The following is a 22,343-nucleotide window of genomic DNA, read 5'->3' as shown; positions in this document are numbered from 1 at the left end:
TTACAAGCTTATATGTAGTATTTTTTGAGGCTGTCTGCATTCCAAGGATACTGCAGCTCATTGCCTTCGGCGTCGGACAGGTGATATGACCCTGGTCTATTGCTCTTGATTACTAGGAATGGCCCTTCCCACCTGGGTTGAAGTTTGCCGGAGGTTTCAGCATTTGGCTTCCTTTTTAGGACCCAGTCTCCGACTGCAATGATCTTTTTCACAATCTTCTTGTCTCTCCACTTCGTGGTTTCCTCTTGGTACTTTTCTAGGTTCTCCGAAGCTTGTAGGATGTCTAGTTCCATGAGGTCTTTGTCATCCGAGGGGATGTCCTCAACTGGGTGAGTCACCCTTAGGCTTCGTTTTTTTTAGCTCCTCCGGTGTCATTGCTTCGGCACCGTAGAGTAGCCTAAATGGTGTGAACTTGGTGGTTCTTGATTCTGATGTGTTGTGGGACCAAATGACCTTCGGGAGTTCATTGGCCCATTTGCCCTTTTTCTGATCAAACAGGCACTTTTTGATGCTGCCGAAGATGATGCCATTTGCTCTTTCGACGGCCCCGTTGGATTGCGGGTGGTACACCGAGGCAAAGATTACCTTCGTGCCCACACTGTAACAGAATTCTCTGAAGAGCTGTGAATCAAACTGTTTGCCGTTATCTACAGTGATCTCCCTTGGGACCCCGAACCTACAGATGATGTTCTGCCAGAAGAATTTTTTGATTGTTTCTAAAGTGATGTTGATTAGTGGCTTGGCTTCGATCCACTTTGTAAAGTACTCAACAGCGACTGTTGCGTACTTGTAGTTGCCCTGAGCTGTGGGTAGAGGTCCCACTAGGTCGATTCCCCATCTTTGAAGAGGCCAGGTCGGGGGTATCAGCTGAGTTGGCTCGAAGGTTTTGATGACTTCGGACTCATCATTTGGCATGCCTGGCATGTTTTTACTATTTGCTGAGCATCCTTCAGCGCTGTTGGCCAGAAGAATCCTTGCCTGAAGGCTTTGGAGACAAGTTGTCTGAAGCCAATGTGGGATCCACAGAACCCAAAGTTAATTTCTTTGAGGAGTTCGATTCCCTCGGTTGTCGAGATGCGTTTTAACCATGGGCTGGTTACTCCTGACTTGAACAACTCTCCCTCGGAGATAACATAGCCTCTCGTTCTCTGGAACATTTTCTTCTCCTCTTTCTCATTTGGTAGTTCGATGTTTCCCCGAAGGTACTCTATTATAGGTGTTCTCTAATCTTCGGCTGAGATGATTGAAACTTGCTTTTCTTTTTTTGGCTTGATTGAGGGTTCTGTGATTTCTTCGAAAAATACATCCGAAGGTAACTGCTCTTTTCTTGATGCTGCCTTTGCCAGCTTGTCGGCTTCGTCATTCATGTGCCTCGGGATGTGAACGATGTCGAAGCCTTTGAAATACTTCTCCATGGATCTAACGGCATCGAGGTACTCGATGAGCTCTGACTTTCTTGCCTCTGAGTCCTTTTCGATGTGGTCTCTGACAACCTTTGAATCTGTTCTGACTATGAAATTTTGATGGCCAAGGGCTTTCATTTTGCGGAGTCCAAGGAGCAAGGCTTCGTACTCGGTGGTGTTGTTGGTTGATGATTGGAGGTTGCCGAAGGCTAGTCGTGCTGTGTATCTTGTTTTTGCTCCCGAAGGAGACTCTATGATTGCAGCAATACCCGCTCCGTCGTTGCACCAGGTCCCATCGCAATGCACGATCCAGGTTTCAGTCGAAGGTTCCTCCTTGAAGGTTGGGGATATCCAATCGGCAATGAAATCTGCCAGCACTTGTGATTTGATGGCTGTTCTTCTCTCGAAGTCTATGTAGAACTCCAAGATTTCCGAAGCCCATTTGGCAATTCTAACTGAGGCCTCTCTGTTGCTGAACAAGTCATGCAAAGGTTGATCTGTGACCATGATTATCTTGTGAGCTTCGAAATAGTGTCGAAGCTTCCGAGCAGACATGACTACTGCGTATGCAATTTTCTCTAGCTCTGAGTATAGGAGCTTCGAGCCTGCAAGAGCTTCGGATACGAAGTAGACAGGTAGCTGCTGCCTCTTTCCTCCAACTTCTCTCTCGAGGACGAGCGCTGCACTGACAACAGAGTAAGATGCTGTGATGTATAGGAGCAACACATCCTTCGGGTCGGGTGAGGTCATTTTGACCATGTTCTAGAGATGGTTTTTGAGTTCCTGAAGGGCTTTGCTTTGCTCGTGGCCCCACTCAAATTTGTTTGCATTGCGAAGGACCTTGAAGAATGGTAGGCTTTGGTCTGCAGAGCGGGGGTTGAATCTGTTTAGGGCTGCAATCAGCCCTGTGAGTTTCTGTACGTCCCTGATGGACTTTGGCTCCTCCATGTTCCAGAGGGCTTTTACTTTGTCAGGGTTTGCTTCGATGCCTTTGGTGGACACTAGGCATCCTATCACCTTTCCTTTGTGAACTCTGAAGATGCACTTATTGGGGTTCAAGGGCAGTCCAGCTTTTCTTAAGCTTGCGAAAGTTTCGGCCAGGTCTGCCACATGGTTGCTTCTTATTGAACTGGTTACAACAATGTCATCAACATAAGCCAGGACATTCCTTCTAAGTTGATGCTCTAAGACCACTGAAGACATTATTGAAAAAGACTGTCCTGCATTCTCTAGTCCTTCGGGCATCCTCACGAAGCAATAGGTGCCGAAGGGGGTTATGAAGCTTGTTTTTTCTTCGTTCTCTTTCCTCATCCAAATCTGATGGTATCCGGAGAAACAATCCAACAGAGACATCAGTTGACTGTTTACTGCATCATCGACGACTCTGTCGATTCTTAGCAGTGGGAAATCATCCTTCGGGCAGGCTTTATTGAGGTCGGTGAAATCGATGCACATGCGCCATTTGCCATTCTTCTTTTTGACCGGCACAGTGTTTGCCAGCCATGTTGGGTATTTGACTTCTCGAATAACATTTGCTTCTAGCAGTCTTTGGACTTCGGCCTTGACTGCTACGACTTTTTCGTCTGCCATTTTGCGAAGCTTTTGCTTCTTTGGCCTGATGTTTGGGTTGATATCCAAGCCGTGCTCAATGATGTCTCTGTTGACGCCCCGTAGATCACTTGCGGACCATGCAAAAACATCTTGGTTCTTGCGGAGGAACTCAAGAAGCTCTTTTTCCTCCTCGGGCTTGAGGGTTGCATTGATGGTTACCATCTTGTCGGGTAGATGCACGTCAAGGGGAACCTTCTTGACTTCACAGTCTTCCTCGAAGGTTATTTTCTCGCTGTCTCTCTACTGCTCTTTGAAGGTAACGGGCTTAGATTCAGTCCGAAGGTTGTGGACATTTTTCTGGCCTGGGGTGTATCCCCTCTCTATGTCCCGTGCAAGTTGCTGGTCTCCGCGGATGGTGATGTCCCCTGCGGGAGCCGGAATCTTCATGCACAAGTACAGCCGATGAACGATAGCTTCGAAGTTGTTGATTGTCCCCCTTCCTAGGATTGCTCTGTATGGGTAGGGCATTTCTACCACATCAAAGGTGATGTGCTCTGTTCTTGCGTTAGCTGTATCTCCGAAGGACACGGGTAGTGATAGTTTCCGATTGCGTTCACTCTTTTTCCTCCGAATCCCATTAAGGGGATATCCGAAGGCTGAAGCAGGCTTCGGTCGATACCCATCTTATCAAAGGTGTCAGAAAATATGATGTCTGCAGAGCTGCCAGTGTCAACTAGTATCTTGCCAATCCTCCATCCTTGAATGTTTGCCTCGATGACAAGGGCATCTGTGTGTGGGTAGCTAATGAGGTTGACATCTTCTTCGGAGAAGGTGATCGGGGAGTGTGACCACTGGGTTCTCTTGGTTGGATCTTTAGAGACGATGCAATGGACTTGCCTGAAGTAGTCCCTGCGCTGCCTCTTGTTTTCGAAGTCCAGGTGGGAACCTCCGGAGATGGGCATGATCATACCGAAGGATGGTAGTGTCGCGGGTTGGCTATTTGTGGTTTGGTTTTTTTGTTTTGGTGGGTGGGCTGGGGTGGTGGTAGCTGCTCCTGAGTGGGTTGAGCTTGGGTGGTGGGTTGAGCTTGGGTGGTGGGTTGAATGGTTTGCGTTTGAGGGTTTGGCTGCGACTGCCGATTGTGATTGTAGTTGTAGTTAAATATGGGTGGGCGGAATGCTTGTGCAAATGGGGGAGGTGGAACGAACAAAGGAACGCACGTGTTTTAAAAATCTTTTAAAAGATTTAAGGATCCACCAATTATAATTCTTGCATTAAAAAATACTATTACTATGATACAATGATTATTTTCATCTATACATCATAACATATATATAAATGAACAGAGATGCGGGATCACATATAAACCTGCAATCCTCAAATCAGTAAAAACTGAATCAAACATATATTGTATCATATCATGTATCTATAAAAGCTTATACGCACTGCATCCAAATGGTTATCAACAAACGCCAAGCCATCATACAAGTATAGGTTTTTTGTTTGCCACCCTCAAAGGGGACATCGCCCCTCGTTGTCCCTCTGCACCGCTATCCTTTGCCTGTCGCGCACCACCTCCACGCGCCCCACAACTGCTGCTCAGCCTTCGCACTTGGTGTTGATCATTGGGATCTGCCTCCTACCATGGTGGACGGAGTCGGGTGGAGGTGGTTATGACGGTGGCATTCCGGATGGGGTACCTCTAGAGGTGATGAGAAAAACAATTAGATTTTGATAGAAACACTCTTTAACTCGTGATTTCTATGGGTCTACACACCCTCCCACCCCCCTCCACTTGACATGCACGTACATCTTAATATAGTGATTAAAATTCCTTAAACAATAAATATATCATTATTTTCAAAGTATATCGTGTCGATTTCACAGCAATCATATAAATTTTAAAAATTAAATGAAAAACTATAATAACTATGTGCACCAAATCTGAATTGCTCAAAGCCAAGTAGGTAGCAGCAATAGAATGAATATAATACATAAGATAAGTAGATTACTAATCTGAATAGCTCGTTGCTACTCTCATTTTAATTTTTCTATTCCAGATTTTGCTATACTAATCACGAGCTGCTGTTCTTATTTCCATGCGATGGTTGAATAATTGTTGAACTTTCAAAGCAAGGGAAGAAAAGTGGTTACATGAAAAAAAATTATGTAATGTAGAACATACATGTTTGATTTAGGAAATTGACCAGAATCGTTTGCTCGTCTATTGAACTGATAGACAAGATATAGTCATACCGCAGTCTCCTTGTTGCTTATGGCTTTCCGCACATCATCTAACTGGCTGCAGCAGCTATGCCGAATTCCTCCAGCACGAACACAACCAAACCAACTCCGACGAACACCACCACAGGCCACCAAAAGGCTGCACATCGCTGCTCGCTGCCGAGATGCAGAAATGGATTCTGCGATTTGCCGCTGCCAGCGCCGCCAATACACACCGCCGCCCACAATTTGGGGATCGACACTACCGGACTCAGGTACTTTGCCGAGTGTCACAGACACTCGGCATAGACAGAAAAACACTCGGCAAATTGTTGGCCGAGTGTAGCACTCGGCAAAGCGCACACGGCCTTTCTTCTACCGGCGAAGCCGGCTTTGCCGAGTGCCTTTTCTCGGGCACTCGGCAAACTTTTGCCGTGTGCCAAGTCGCACTCGGCAAAAATAGTTGAAACGGGACGGACGGACGGACAGTTGAACTGGCGAACGGGACGGCGAACGGGACGGCCGAACGGGACGGGTCGAAAACTTTGCCGAGTGCCATATGCTCGGCACTCGGCAAAGATTCAAACTTCGCCGAGTGCCAACCTGGCCGCACTCGGCGAAGTTTGGGTTTTTGCCGAGTGTCAGGCGTCTGGCACTCGGCGAAGTTTGGGTCTTTGCCGAGTGCCAGTCTTCTGGCACTCGGCGAAGTTTGAAACTTCGCCGAGTGCCAAGGTAATTACACTCGGCAAATACGTTTTCCAGGAAATAGAAAAATGATTGCTTTGCCGAGTGTCAGGGTAAAAACACTCGGCAAATTGTTTCTGTTTTTTTATATGTTTTCTGTTTTTATGTATTAACCACATTCATCGTCACAAAAAAAACATATATACATTCCAGACAAGCGTTACATATATATGGCACATCCATCACATAATAACACAAATATCTCACGCTGTGTCGCATGAATATCACAAATAGCATAAGTCCAACATCGATGGTATAAGTGTAACGTTCAACAAGCACAAGTCCAACTAATTAAACAAGTCTAGTCCAACAACAACAAGCCCGTAGAACAAATATCATAAACAACTCTAAATCAGCTAGGTGGCCACTACGACGCTGCACGTGCCGGTGAATGCTCGTCCGGAGGCTCATTTGACCCCCCAATCGATTGATTCTGTAAAAAAAAATATTTTAACTTTTGGCATGGTGATGCATAGAGCCACTATCTGAACAAGGTAAAATACAATAAAAATGCAGGCTGTATATATTGCATCAAACACAAGTATTATTTGCAATGCATCTGAACCAGTATTAGCTTGATAAAAGAAGGAAAAAATAAAAGGAGTACTGAGATTATACTACTTGTCCATCATGTATGATCGTTCTAAACTTCCACTAATTTTCCAAGTGTGGCTGAAAGATCAGTCCTGGTGCCTCCTAATCATACGTAATTAAACAGCAATATATAGTCACGAATTTACTGTCTAATTTGTGGGAAATTACATTGGCAGCCTAGCTAATCTCTAGTATATAGCACGAGAGATCTTGGGAAGGATCATGTAGCACACGTGTTCGATCAGCCAACCACTAAGTATCTCAACACTCCACTAAGTGAGTCTAGATGTTCTTTCAGATATAGCACATGATATATTGACATAAAGTATCTCAAAATTTGAATATATATGTGCAAGCAAAGTAAATCTATATATCATACTCACAGGAGTGCCTGTAGCGCCAGATGGAGGAAAGATAGACGGAATGCCTAGCGGTGGCAGCGGTGGTGGAGGCCAGGCCATCGTTGGCGGCGGTTGATAGTTGATTGTCGCGCCAAGGCCTTGGAGATATGAGAACGTGGTCTGCATCTGTTGTTGCGCGGTCTGTCGCTCAGCAAGAAGCGCCTGCTCCATCCTCTGCCGCTCCTGCATCCGCTCTTCCTGCCACCTGCGCTCTTGCTCCTGCCTTAGCGTCCGCTCCTCCTCCAGCCTCGCCTCGATCTCCTCCCGCCTCTTCGTCTCTTCGTCCATCCGAGCCTATAAGATTTCACCCAAATGTTACAATGTGAACAAAATATAACTAACAGCAACGAACGACAAATGGAGCAGAAATAACCTGGATTGCACGCACGCTGGCCACTGAAGTCTTAGGCCGTGGGCGTATTGGCGGAGTTGAGTCGGTGGTCCTTGCCCGAAGCTGAGAGAGAGTCGGCGTACTGGCTGTGTCGACAAGGCTGTTGGCGATCCAGTAACGGCCGTGCTTCTTCCCTCCTCCTGCCCTCATGATGGCTTCTCCAGAAAGGGGTTGGGTGGCCGGATCCCATGTGTCCCCATGGAGTACCTTTCCCATCTCCGTGTACTCAGTGATGCGCGTGTGGACGCTCGGGTTGCTGTACGCCTCGGGTGGATCCGCCGGGTTGTAGGAGACGTCGGACGTCGCCCTGCCCTTGTGCGCCATACAGTATGCCTGGAAGTCATTGCATTCCTGGTCTTCATGTGACCCCGACTGCAAGCAAAGCGAAAGAATACAATGATTAGTGAGAATGCAGAATTTAGAGTTTGAAAGTACCAAAAAGTGTAATGACTTACCCAAGCATCCCTGTACTCGGGAAGGCCTCGGCTGCCTTGATGGTGTGGCGCACCTTGCATCAACAAGCGGCGCTCCCGGCATAAGTTGTGCCGCTGAATCCACTCCTCGCTAAGCCACATGTCCACCATCATTTCCCAGCACGCGCCCTTGCCAGCACACCAGTTCGGAGGCACCTACATGTAATGGAAGCAAAGTGGATGACATTTCCGAAAATGAAATTCAAAAGAAATGAGTAGTGATTTCGTCATTTACCCTCAAGTATTGTTCCCGCGTGAGAAACATATTTCTTGCTACGTCCTTGCCGACCTTCCTTTTTTCCACATCGGCGCAGTAGGTAATTACGGCCTGAACACGCGCCTCGTAGTGCATGTCCTTCACTAGTTTGCGACATGTTGTGTCAGCCACCTGAGCCGCTATGGCCTCATATCCTGGCTCGCACCTGAAGAAATCCTGTATAGACTCGATAATTGCAGTCAATATTCAAAGAGTTTCAAATATATGGTAACTATTCACCAATATAGTGCGACGACTTACCCAAAATTCTCCCACCACCCGTCTCGCCTTGTTGCCGAAGGACCTCCCTTCCCGATCTTCTGCATCTGGGACGGCGATGTAGTGGTCCCACGTGTATGCCGGCTCCAGGTTCCCGGCATGCATCACCAGCCCAGGGAAGAGCTCCCTGCATAGGGTTCCCAGGATGCCGTTGGGCTTCCTTTTGTGGGCACCCGCCTGCACGAGCATCCAATACCTGTAAAAGTGTATAACATAAAGTATTAGTATCTTGTCATTTTGAACATATGAATTGAAAAATAAATGCCATTGTGTATAACATAAAGTATTACCTGTCTGGTACCGGTCGAATGATCGGGCGTCTCGCAAGAGGTATCGGCCGCTGCGGCAGTTGCGACGGTCCTCGCAACCACACCGCCCTCGTATCTCCTGCTGCCTCCTCCTCCTCCCCCTGGTTACAAAGATATGCAAAGATCCGCATATCTCAATTGTATCTCTTCCGAATGGGAGACGCCTAACTAGGTTACATGAACTACGAGGTGCTAGATATGCAAAGACGGTGGCGGTGCTAGATATGCAAAGACGGTGGCGGTGCTTACAACGGGTCGGCGGTGTAGGCGTGGCCGGCTTGGTGTGGACTCGCAGTTCAAGCTTCTCGTCGAGCACGTCGCAGGCGGACACCGCTACCAGCCTATATTTTGTGCAGTCATAACAAATAAAAGGTTAAGCATCATGACTAGCAAGAAAGCAAAATCATCAGCGGAAACTACTAAAGCATTGAGGGCACATTGAACACGACTTTCTCTGTTGACATAATATCCACCTTTGCATTAATTGAACACGACTATCGTATGCATATGAAACAGCAATGATACAAATCAGCCCTTATACATACAAAACAGTACCTTTGCATTAATTGCTCGGTCAGTATTAGTCACTAAGACATGATGTCCTGAGACCTGATGTTGTTAGAATCTGATAAATGCTACTGATTGAGCTAGAGTTTAAAGAAAGTCCCAGGAAGGAGGTGACATCAAAGTTCAACAATTTATAGTAAATCAACAATTTTCAAGATACATGGTTCCTAGTGATGCATGACAGAAGACCGTCTTGGGGCCCGGCCTCGTCTCCTAACTACACTAGACTACTGGAGTATGATGAATCGCAGGTTAGCATCACCTAACCTTAGTGTTCAATACATTCAAGGACAACGACCCTAAGTAGTAAGTAGTAGTAAGTATACCAAATTAAATTGAACTCCAGAAAAGTAGTAATAAGTATAAAATAATCCATATATTCGAGGAATTTGCAGGCTCCACACTGATGTGACACCAACAAATATGCAATACAAACTACTAAAACTCTACCAGATTAGTATTCTAAAGCTTGGACATGGACCTGTATTTACCAAGAGCAAGTATCTGTCACTATGACCAAGAGATCTGACAAATCTTGATTACAATACAAGAAAAGCAAAGCAACAGTAGGTCATTAGCGTTAGTGTAACATTACGAGCTACCAAATCCTGCTCCTCTCGCGAAGGTAAATCTCATTACCTCTCATGATCATGCTTTCTATTCACTTACTCCAGGCCAGATCCATGCCCTAGACGCCGGCTACCACAGATGATTCAAAGAAAAACTGGATCCACGAACACGGAGCTGTGAGCCAAGAACCCTAGGATATGAGAGAAAGGAGAAGAGCGACGGGAAACTTACCGGTGAGAACGGGGCTACCGGAGTGGACAGCCGCTGCCGGGGAGCCGAATCCGCCAGGCCGCCTCCGCCGCCGCCGCCGCTGGACGGCCGCGCCGCCTTCGCGTGTGCCGCGCCGGCGCCTCCCCTCGAGACTCTGGAAGGAGAAGGAGAGAACGAGGATTCGTTCCGGACCTAATGAGGTGGGGTTTCATTCCGGGCCGGAAAGGGGGAGGAAAGGTCCGGGGCGAGGAGGCGGCGGGGCAGTGCGCGGCGCGCCGGGGCGGGGCGTGGAGGCGGCGGGGTAGTGCGCGGCGCGCCGGGGCGGGGCGTGGAGGCGGCGGGGCAGTGCGCGGCGCGCCGGGGCGGGGCGTGGAGGCGGCGGCGCGGCGGAGTGGAGGCGGCGGGGCAGTGCGCGGGGGGCGGGGCGTGGAGGCGGCGGGGCAGTGCGCGGCGCGCCGGGGCGGGGCGTGGAGGCGGCGGCGCGGCGGAGTGGAGGCGGCGGCGTGAGTACGGGTGTGTGCGGCGTGAGTGAGTGCGCGTGTGTGCGGGCCGGTCACTTAGCTGGGGGCAGGGGCAGAAACTTTGCCGAGTGCCAGATCACGGCACTCGGCAAAGACACGACCGCTTTGCCGAGTGCCCTGATCTGGCACTCGGCAAAGCCGCTACCGCTTTGCCGAGTGCCATGCTGGCAGCACTCGGCAAAGCCAGGATTTCATTTCAAAATCCTTCAATTCAAAATTTATTTAAACATATTTCTTTGATTATAATTTAACATTTCATTACTAAACTTATATTTCAGACAAATATATCATGCTTCAATGATAAAAATTATATTATTTCAATCACTTTTAGCTATATTTCAATTTGTATGAACTAATTCACTACATTTTTCAAAAAAAATAAAAAATACGAAAACATTTCGAAAAATAACCAAACTTTAACATAAACCAATTTATGAGGTCTATTGCGTATATAAAAAATTTAACATACTTTAGCCAAAAAAATTCCATTATTTCATGCAGTATAACTTCAAATTCAATTTACATAGTACTAAAAAAACTTTAATATTATCAAATGGGCTCAAAAAATAATGAATATTTACCATAAACCTATCCATCATGTCCATTGCCTACACAAAAAATTTTGAAGTCAAAACTCAATTGGATGGTCCGTTGGACTCGAAAACTTAACTGACTCATTCAAATGTCTTTGGATCCTCTTCAGGATTTCTCATCCTGTAACCAACGTATGTGATAACTTTTTTGAAATCTTCTCAAATTTTTTCCACAGCCTCTACTTATGATATCATGCTTTCACTACAAATTTCATAATTTTCGGACTTCATTTGTGTTTTATAGAATTTAAAATCTATTCGGCCACAAATTCATTGCTATGTTTCCTGAATAAGATATTTGATTTTTTTTCTTTAAATTCTTGTACAAACCCTCAAATTTGACTCAATAACATGAATATAATTTTTCCATTAATTATCAACACTTTTGACAACATTTGGCAGTTCAAATTTGAATTATACACAAAATATTCTTGTAATCAAATAAATAATCTAAATATAGTAAACATAAAATATAATTTGCCAAATTTAAATATGATGTCTTTCACATAGTATGAGAACGGAGGAAAAAGTTTGGAGGTCGTTGGAGAAAGTTTTTGTATTTGTTTGCCGAGTGCCAAAGACGACACTCGGCAAAGTTTATTAAATGCCGAGTGCCTGTTCCATTACACTCGGCATTACAATATGTTTGCCGAGTGCCCCAATTTGGCACTCGGCGAAGCATAACGGTAACGGCCGTGGAAAAATAGGAACGTTCGTGGCAACAGCGTAACGGCCTTGGGGAGCTGGCGGGTGCGGTGCACGTGACAGCGTTTGCCGAGTGTCGACTGTAGGGCACTCGGCAAAGATCTTGTTGCCGAGTGTCCCCATGTAGGCACTCGGCAAACAAAAGCATCGCCACCGTAACGGACGTCTGCGGGTCGTCTGTTGGTGCACGTGACGCTCTTTGCCGAGTGTCAACTGACTAGCACTCGGCAAAGTGTGTCTTTGCCGAGTGCCATATGGCTGGCACTCGGCAAAGAGATAGTCCGCCGAGTGTTATTTATTCGCCGAGTGCATGTTTTTTGGCACTCGGCAAATAGTATCTTTGCCGAGTGCTCGAGATTATGCACTCGGCAAATATCCGGGCACTCGGCATATGTCGGTTTTCCGGTAGTGCGAGGTGGCGCCATCGATCCGTGCCGCCACTGCTTCTCCTCCAACCAGGAAGGGGCTGCCTCACGTTTGCTTCAGGAAGGGGCTCCTCCAACCTGTTACTTAATTCAATATATAAAATAAATTTCAAAAATATATATCATAATAAACATCACTGTTTAGGTCGACAGAAATCCAATCCAATGACTCGTCGTCGCTGGAGCTCGGGATTTTTTAGCACCAGAGCCGCAGCAACTACCGCCACTGCCCCACGTATATTAGCAGTAACAGCAAGAGATCGAGCTGAGCTCAGCAAGTTCTAAGCTCTCCAATAAGATGTTCCTGAAAATAGCATGTCTCATCTTTCTTTACATGACAACATTAGCTCAGAAAATTTTGCTCATCTCATCTCCAAGTACTTGCAACGAAAACAAGTGAAACCAGCTGCGACGAGAATAGAAGCATGCGTATGCTTAGTGCATCTCTAGAGAAAGGATACCTGAAATAGAAGCTCCTCTGAAACTGATCGAGCAGCGAGCAAGGTGTGCCTTTGCTGCAAGCTTGCTGCTCCTTTTAAAGGAGTCTCACATGTAGTAAGTTCGCTGAAGAGTATCCCGACTGCCTTGGCTTAGTACTGTACGGCATTTTATACTTGGTAAAGTTCGCGAGAGTGAACTAATTGAAAAAAAATCAGCTCATCAGAAGACTAAGACGAGAACGTTCGACAGGTCGATGTGCTCGGTGAGGGTGGCGGCCGAGCGCGGGGCTCGTCCGGCGGTGACTCCAGCGGGGTGGCATAGGATTGCAACTCGACGAGTTCGCATTGTCCCAGAGAACCTCGCGGCAAGGTCAGGTTTCAGATGTGGGATGGAGAGGCAACGAATTTTGGCGCGCTGCCGGCGGTTGAACTGCCAACTGCGGAGATGGCGGGTTCGCGCGCCATGGCCGTGCACGAGGACGACAGTGGATGCGGGATTGGGGTGGCCTCGTGGAGCACAAGGAGTCGGTGGAGACCGGAGAGCGTGCTGGCTGCCTCTCCCGCTTGCAGTCGGCAAAGGTGAGAGGTCGACGGCGGCGGGCATCAATGAACAGGGTGGAGAGAGATCTCGTTTAGGTTTCGGCTGGGTACAGGGGGTGGGTAGGGTTATGGGTGGTGTCAAAATAATTTGATTTTTGGCAGAAACACTCTCATAATTTTTATGGGTCTCCACCTCCTCCCACCTCCCTCGACCCTGACATGCGGGTCCGGCGTGAGGGGTAAAGTGGGCCCGATCTTGGTGAGAAAAGTTTTTGATTATTTTTTATTTTTACAGTATAGATAATATGATAGTAGACATTTGCAATGTGTTAGTAGAAAGTTCATAAATTCGGAGTCAAAGTTAACAATTACAAAATTTTCGGATCCTTGAAATGTTTGAAACATGTTAATAGAAACTCTTAAATTTATTAAATTATAAAGTTCTGGAGTTAGTTTTGTAAAATATTTTAAACTAGCGTCTCCAAAGTTCCTGAATTCAAAATGCAAAGTTTTTCATATGAAGTTGAAAGCTGGACATGTCAAAAGTTTTGAATATATCGTTTGAAACTTTTTCATATCCAATCTTAAAGATTTTATATGTTTATTTAAAAGTTTGAAATGTACAAAGTTATTTATACAAAGTTTCTCATTCATTGAAATAAAAAATAGTTAATGTTTTTAATATATGCTTTATAAAGTTTTGTATATATATAGGAGTACAAAGTTTGTAAAATGCTAGTACATAATTCTTGGATGTATAAAGTTTTGAAATTGCAAAGTTTCAAATTTAGGTGTACAAAATTTATAACGTGCTTATTGAATGTTCATAAATTTGGATAAAATTCACTCATATTTTTTGTGCTAATAACACAAGTTTTTTTATTGAATCAAAATGCTCTGAATATATGTTATCCAAGTCTATGGACTTATAGTTTTACATATTTATGATTTTAAAGTTAGGTATTTTTAGATTTACGTCTCAGATAAAATTTTTCTTAAAAGTTTCTAGCATGTGCTTATAAAGTTTTGGACCCACGGAGGATAAAGTTCTGAAACGTGCTAGTATAAATTTTCCTGCAGCTGTGACCGAAAAGTTTGAAACTAAAAATTTTAGAACCGGGATGTCTAAGTTTATAATATGATAGTAGAAAGATTAAATGTTTTAATACAAAGTTCATAAATTCAGAGTCAAAGTTAAGAATTACAAAGTTTTTTGTGGATCTTTGAAATATTCTAAAACATGCCATCAAAAACTCTAAAAAAATTTTAACTAGTGTATTCAAAGTTTCTAAATTCAAAGTGTAAAGTTATCAAATTTTAAATGTAAAGTTTTTTCAAATGATGTTGAAAGCTGGACTTTGTCAGAAGTTTTAAATATATCATTTGAAAATTTTTTATATCCAATCTCAAAGATTTTAGACGCTTACTAGAAAGATTGGAATGCACACATTTATTTATATGAAATTTAAAATTTTCTCAGATAAAATTTTATTAAATGTCTCTAACATGTACTTATGAAGTTTTGGACTCATTGAGCATAAAGTTTTTAATGCTAGCATAAATTGTACAAAGTTCTTGATTTTAGTGTTTTTTTAATTTTTATAAAGATGTGGACTCCAGTATAGAAAGTCTGAAAATATGTTAGTAGAATTTTTTTTGAATTTTGTGTGCACGGTTTAAATTATAGTTTTCAAATATCCATGTATAAAATTTTGTATCTAGTACGATAGATTTTTTTGTACATAATTCTTGGTTTAGTGTATAAAATTTTGAAATTGCAAAGTTGTGGACTCCGATGTAGAAAGTTTGAAAACATGTTATTACAAAGTTTTTTATTTTTTTACAGTGCAAGTTTTGAATTTAATTTTTGCATTTGGGAGTACAATGTTCGATATATGCTAGTAGTAAGTTTCAGATATAGGAGTGAGAAGTTTTGGTATATGTCTTCAAAATTTTTTGAATGTTGCACCAAATTAAAAGGTTCTCTATACATAATTTCAAAGATTCTATTAGCAGCACAATGGTTTGGATTTGAGAGTACAATGTTTATAATGTGCACATGCTAGTAGAAAGTTCCCAAATTTGATGTGTGAAGTTTAGAAATATAGAAGTTTAAAGTTCCATATACCCACAACAGAGTTCTAAATATACGATTTCAAAGTATTTTTTGAATTTCAGATAGATATGGTTTTGATATGTATAAAGTATTTAATATTATATATGATACCAAAGTGTTTTTTATTTTTATTCATCGGGGTTTTTTATTTAGTTATGTGGATGAGAAGGATATTTTCTCTATGATACTTTTACTTTGATATAGATGTCAAAGCAATTTTCTCGCCTGTGTACTACCCACCTTATCCGCTGTCCCGAAAGGTGAAAAGATATGCACCAAGACCACTTCTGAGCTAACTTCAAAGTATCGTGTAAAATAAAGTAAAAAAAATAAATAAAGAAGCCAGACAGGGGAATAGAGAAGCAAAAACTACATGCGCTGCTAGTTTATATGTATTCGCGCGTGTTGGTAGATGTTTCCAACATTCGTTGGCTGCTAGCTTGCCACAGCGAACGCTCGCCCACTAGTGCCCACAAAAGACAGGTACAATGATGGAGGTCATATTTTTAATCATCTATATATATATATATATATATATATATATATATATTTGAGTGTTAGAAGAAGTCACCACATTTGCCGAGAGTGTCTAGAAATTCTAACATTAATCTAAAAAAAGAGAAAAACTTGCACCGTCGGATTTTATGAAGATCTAATGGTCTAAACTAGCTAGAAGAGTCTAACTATCCAAAAGAGTCTGTATCCAATTAAAGTTAAAGCTATAAACAGAATATGCAGTAAATATAGAGTCCGCATGATACAAGAAACCAACGTTTCCATTTGTGTCTTGATTTATGTATATACCATCGTATGTTAAGTTACGGCCCACTAGCACTTATATGATATGTTATTTTATTGTCGCCTCTGTCCGTTGGATGTGCACCATGAGCTTGGCAGTTTTGGCATGTTAACGCAATGATTGTGGCTACTTGACAAGAGCAGTAGTTGGTTGGGCCCTTGGAGCTAGGGAGTCGATAAGACACGTAGGTAAATACGGTGACTCGATGTGCATACGAGTGGATAGGATGAGATTGCTGTAGGTTTTTCTATTATTTTAGCTATAGAGTTTTCACTCAATTTGTTTTGCCGACTCTTGCTCTAAAAATCGAGTGAATACCTTCACTCAATATTCATATTCCATCGCCAAACTCTGTTACATGCAAGAAATTTGATTGAGGAAAAAAAACACTCGATTGTTGTATAGTCAGTCCTTTGAAAGGACCATTAATAAGAGCCAGAGTCAGTCTCTTAACAGGATGAGGATATATTTGTCTAAATAGGTGTTCACCCATGTCCATTTATATGTGAGATTTTTAAGGGTGACAAAAAGAACTGAAGGTGCTAATCGATGACCAAAATATCTAGGAGAAAATAAGGCCAAAAACATTATCTACAAAAAGATCTTATCAGTAATATAAACATGCTCTGCAAGTATTTAGATAAGTACACAGCATAGTCCTGTGAAATGTGATCTCAAAATAATCATCTTTGTAATAAGGATATATAATAATCAGGAATTGCTAAAAAATATCAGCAAGTATCAAAATAGTGGATATATGCTATGCAACAGTTAAAGCTTACGTATCAGATTTAATAGAGTAGTATGTTAACATACAGAAACTTGAAACATATGGCTCACGCTAAACAATCATTTAAGAAAAAAGCTCTACGGTAAACCAACGTATACCTTTCCTGCAATCAGAATAAATATCCTGCTTCCCACTAAGATGTTTTACAAATAACATTAGCCCTTCTGAAAGGTGCCAAAAAAAGGCAGAACCACCGTGCCAACTCAGGATGGCAACCGCGCAGCAGCACGACCCGACTTGGGCACAAGCTTGGGCAGCGGCGGAGGGAGAGTAGCAGAAGCACCTCGCCTGGGATCACCAGATCTTGGTGCAGCTGGGGGGGAGCAACAACGAAACACCAGCAACGTACGAGCAGACGACCGGCCGCGGCGGAGGCAGCCCAACAGCTCCTAAGGGATGGGCAAAGCAGAGCATATGGTCAGCGTGGGAAAGGATAAAGAAGGTGGTTGAACCGACAAGGAAGGTACAAAAAGTGAGAAGAAAAAAGGAAGTACGAAAAACGAGAAAAATAAGAGAAAAAAGAGAAAACAAAAATTATTTTATTATGTATTTTCATAAAAAATTATATTATTATAAAATCACATTATAGGTCCATTACAGAAGCCGCTTCATCTAAGGGCCTTAGCCGGAGCCATTTAAGCCATAGTTCCCTGCCAAACTATCTCTAAGTCGATAGCCTATGATACACGACAAATAACTCCAATAGCTGCCGCTACCGCCCTCTTCTCTCAGAAAAAATAGCAAGCTCTAAAGCACAATCTAAAATTAGCAACTGAGTCGAACTAAATAGGAAACTTCTCCGTTAGGTGCATCATACACGAAATATACTGATCGATTTTAAATGCGTGGAGCAAGAAAATGGAATGATACACGACAAATAACTCCAACAGCTGTTGCTACTGCCCTCTTCTCTCATAAAAAATAGCAAGTTCTAAAGCACAATCTAAAATCAGCAACTGAGTCGAACTAAATAGGAAACTTCTCCGTTAGGTGCATCATACATGAAATATACTGATCGATTTTAAATGCATGGAGCAAGAAAATGGAAGAGGGAGAAATCGACAGGCTAGAAGTTAAAGAAAAGAGTTAAAAACAACATAAAAGACATGTCTGGAACTATCCATCACCAATATGACAAAACTCTAAAGTGGACTCATTTATGCAGTCAGGCGGGTTAAAAACAAATAAAAAATATACAGTAACCAAAGTGAGGGAAATTTATGGGTAAAGCACAATAATATATATATATTGACTGGTGTAAGCAGGGAGGCCCTAAACTACTTTTAAATATAACTTTTAATTTAATTCATAAAATTCTTAATTCGCTCCCACCATGAATTAGATCTAGAACGGCTAGATATTTCTCAGGTGATCTAACAACTAGGCTAGACTTTCTTTCGTTAAATATTATTCAAATTATCGCACAAATCAAAGTCCAACATCTAAGTTACAAGTTGTTGGCTTCAACATCACTAACACATACATATAATATATTTGATACCTATATAAAAACTTTATAAAGGATAAACCATGTATTTAAGTTGATCCCATATTACAGTTAATCATCAAACTTAAATATCACATGCTACAATATGCATTCATATTGAAGGTGGAACAAAATTAAATTGAATCATCATATTTAGACTTTGCAAGTTAAAATATTAAACTATGAAAATATGATATAGAATAAAGTACTTTAGAAATCGATGATCGATATGAAACTATACATAGAAAGCTGTAAGTAGTATTCAACGAGCGAGAGATAATACTTCTATTCTGTTCAGATAAAAAATCTAAAAAATAATTAAATAACTAGCTACCCGTCCTATTAGCGCGGGCCACCTTGCTAGTTTTTTTATATAAAAAATATCACAGCCGATCAAACCCGTCGCGCCAATGCAAGCCCCGAGCTAACATACAGACAAGTTAACGGGCAGCGCACCTCAATTCCACTGCTAATTCCACTTGGCGTTTGAATTAGCCTGCCACGCACTGCCAGCCCCGGCCGCGCGTGACAGGGACATACACGCTCTCTCCTTGATCGGATCAAACCCGAGCCTCCCCCTCGATCAACTTGCGCCTATGGCCTATGGGTGTAGTAAACTAAAACTACTAGTCGTTGGAGCGAGAGAGGAGACTGCGTGAATTGCTAAGCGTGTCGTGTCGTCGTCTTGTCAGAACGAAAGCTAGCTGGTCGATGCCAATTGCCCCGACAAGGATAATCCTGATTACTAGTAGTACACTAGTACATGTTACTAGTACATTGTTAATTATCAGCGCGTTCGACGCATACGTGGATACTGTGATGTTTCCTGTGAGATTCCTGTGTTTGTTTTTGCCTCCGTTGACCTCTGCGTGGATGAGCTACAAAAATGATCTTCGGAAGGAGGAGGATGAGCCACGATAATCTCTCGAGCCGCTTTGGATTGACAGCGTGCTATCGTATAGTACATTATGATGACCTGGCACACGGGATTTTAAGTAATAGTGCCTCCCGTATGCCGATCGCGAACCAGGTGGGAGCGCTGAGCGAGCTTGCAGGACGTACGACAACAAGGAAACCGACCCCGGGCATATATATCACACAGCCAAAATGCTTGTATATATATTTTTACTACTGTACTTGGACATTACCCGGAGCACGACACGAAACCGCCGTGTTCAAGCTAATGTGACTTTTACAATACCCTATTCGTCGCGAGATTACAGCAACACTGACGTCGCTGCACGAGTAGTAGGTGGTTTCCGGGACAGAAAAAAAAAAGTGATAGTGCCTGGAATTATTTGAGAGGCGGTGTACGTCAGGGTTTACCTTACTGCCGGTAAACTGGCGGTTACCACCAAAATTTACCGATACCGCTATTATGCGGTAACCCATACCGACGGTAAATTTCAAAAAAATTCGCCGAAATTTAAATTTTTTAAAAAAATCTAAAATAAAAAAAGACGGTTACCTCCGGTTACCGCTAAAATTTTCCGATACCGCTGAACGGCGGAAAATCGGTTACCGGCAATAAGGTAAACCCCGATGTATGTAGGGCATGGGCAGAGAGCTGCCTCCATAGCTGTCCGTCAGTCCATGTGGAGTTCATGGGTTGTATGTAGTGTAGCCGGTCGGAACCGTTGCTATCTCGGGCAGGTCAATTGTTTTTTTTTCGCGAACGTGCCTAAGTATCGATCAACAACTGTTCACTTAGTTCTTGTGCTTATGGTTTTGATCCAGAGTGATCGAATCATTAGCTATGTATGGGTCCATGCCACCCCCACCTACGTCCGTACATACGTATTTATCAACTCGCCTCCATCTTAGCTTGGTCCAGTACGGACATTATTGAAGAGTACAACAATACCGCCAAGTGGACACAGCATACACGCATCCTAATAGTAGGTTGAATTCAAGAGCTCTTGCCACCCGACAGGAGCACGTCGTTCACCAGCTTCTCGAGGCTGGCGTACGAGCCCCCGCCGGGCCGCGTCGCGCGCACGGCCGCCTCCCGCCACTCCGCCGCGCGGCGCCGCATCTCCTTCCCTTTCTCCCCGTCCATGGCCTCCCGTATCTTCCCCTCCACGGCCTCCCGCCGCACGTCGTGGCCGATCTCCATGGCCACGCCCCACTCGGCGCACTTGTACCGGCAGTTGGTCTGCTGGTCCGCGATGAAGGGCCAGCACAGCATCGGCACCCCGGCGCAGAGGCTCTCCAGCGTCGAGTTCCACCCGGAGTGCGTCAGGAACACGCCCACCGCCTCGTGCCGCAGCACCGCCTCCTGCGGGCACCAGGTCGCCAGCAGGCCGCGCCCCTCTACCGCCTCCAGGAACTCCGGCGGCAGCACGGCAGCGTCGCCGCTCACGAGGTCCGGCCGGATGATCCACAGGAAGTCGTGGCCGCTGTTGGCCAACCCCCACGCGAACTCCACCAGCTCCGCGTTGGTCATCACCGTGATGCTGCCGTAGTTGACGAACACCACGGACCCGGGCCTCCGGCCCTCCAGCCAGGCGAGGCAGGAGCCGTCCTCCTTCCAGAGGTTGGAGCCCAGCGCTTCGAGCTGGCCTCCATGGGGCACGATCTGCTCGGCGAGCAGGGCGAGCGGGCCGACGGCGTGGATGGACGCGGCAGGCGGGATCATGGCGCGCATGCCGTCGACCGCCTCCTGCTCGAGCTCGTACAAGGTGTTGAGGACGGAGGCGTCCGCGGCGGCTATCTGCTCCGTCACCTTGAGGGCGAAATGGACCATGAACTCGTCGGGGTCCGTCGAACGGATGAAGCTTGGGAGGTCCTTGAACCGGATGTGCTTGCTCAACCCGGGCGCGCTCTCCACCGGCGTGTCCAAGAACCCATTCGTCAGCTGCTCCTCTGCATCCACCAAAAAATACACGTGAGCACTGAGCAGTGAGCACTTGACCAAGACGCGTGTGGCCGTGCAACCGTGCGCCGTGCGAGAGGTGTTGGCAACTTGTCACCTTTGAGAGGGAAGACGTCCTCTTCGATGAGGGTGCGGTAGTAGCGGTAGCCCGTGTAGCCGCAGGTGCTGGACGTCCAGAGCAGCGCGCACGGCACGCCGATCTCCCTGGCGGCTTCCAGGGTGAAGCTCATGACGTCGTCGCCGACGACGCAGGTGACCGGCGGCGCGTCCGTGGAGGCGTTGAGCTCGGCGAGGAGGCTCCTGAAGTGCGGGAGGCAGGTCTCCGCCGTGGAACGGCAGAGCGAGGCCACGTCCTGGGTGACGTCCGCGTCGGACGGCGGCAGGCCGTCCGGGATGGTGGCGAAGCGGAAGCCCGGGAGGCCGTCGAGCGCGCCGGCGCCGCGGGAGCGGAGGAGGCGGCGGTGGTTGTACTCCGTGTTCACGAAGGTGACATGGAAGCCCCAGCAGTGGAGGACCTTGCCCAGCTTCAGCATTGGCGTGACGTGGCCCTGCGCCGCGAACGGCACCAGCACGGCGTGCGGCTTGCCGGCGTCGGCGGCGATGGAGCCCATCTCGTCGGGCGCTTATTGTTCAAGTGTAAGCGGCACTGATTTGTTTCCGGTTGCCGTGTGTATGTATGGCTGTATATAAGAAGAGAGTAGCGAACATGAACTGCTATATATAGAGGCATAGAACGACTGGCAACTTGTTCACCGTATGCTCTCAGATATTGTAAAGTCCGTTTGAACCCCTAAACTTGTGGCTACATATGTCCAAATGGGCTGGGTCGGATGGAACGCACCAGGCACTACACGAAAAAATACGACTCTAACCCAACCCAACCCGATAGCTCGGGTCCTGTCGAGGTCGGGACGCCAACCTATATTGCTGACCCTGACCTGACATAACTAACGGGCCTAATCCGATCTGACCCGACTAACGAGCTGGCACTATTCAGCCCATTTAGCAGCCCCCTCTTCCTGTCTTTCAATCTCCCCCCTCTCTTCCTTATCTTCCTCTCTCCCTTATCTCTTCTCTCCCTCT

At 45.2% G+C, this 22,343-nt stretch overlaps 1 protein-coding gene and 2 long non-coding RNA genes across 3 annotated transcripts; all 3 read right to left on the bottom strand.

Annotated features, from left to right (window-relative positions):
• Positions 1-4,223: 4,223 nt before the first annotated feature.
• LOC120642246 lies at positions 4,224-5,431 on the bottom strand. Its single transcript, XR_005662545.1, has 2 exons — positions 5,211-5,431; positions 4,224-4,656 (listed from the first exon to the last, which is right to left on the bottom strand). It is a non-coding gene; the product is annotated as an uncharacterized LOC120642246 (long non-coding RNA).
• A 689-nt stretch (positions 5,432-6,120) lies between these two features.
• Positions 6,121-7,201, bottom strand: LOC120642245. Its single transcript, XR_005662544.1, has 2 exons — positions 6,899-7,201; positions 6,121-6,354 (listed from the first exon to the last, which is right to left on the bottom strand). It is a non-coding gene; the product is annotated as an uncharacterized LOC120642245 (long non-coding RNA).
• Positions 7,202-20,111: 12,910 nt separating this feature from the next.
• LOC120642244 (7-deoxyloganetin glucosyltransferase-like) lies at positions 20,112-21,964 on the bottom strand. Its single transcript, XM_039918708.1, has 2 exons — positions 21,358-21,964; positions 20,112-21,250 (listed from the first exon to the last, which is right to left on the bottom strand). Exons 1-2 carry the CDS (start codon positions 21,869-21,871, stop codon positions 20,295-20,297), a joined length of 1,470 nt encoding a protein of 489 aa, XP_039774642.1. The 5' UTR covers positions 21,872-21,964; the 3' UTR covers positions 20,112-20,294.
• Positions 21,965-22,343: the final 379 nt, after the last annotated feature.

The sequence above is a fragment of the Panicum virgatum genome, chromosome 7K (assembly GCF_016808335.1).
Source record: "Panicum virgatum strain AP13 chromosome 7K, P.virgatum_v5, whole genome shotgun sequence".
Lineage (NCBI taxonomy): Eukaryota > Viridiplantae > Streptophyta > Magnoliopsida > Poales > Poaceae > Panicum > Panicum virgatum.
Note: the sequence above shows the minus strand (reverse complement) of the source record. Positions and strands in the feature narration are given on the sequence as shown.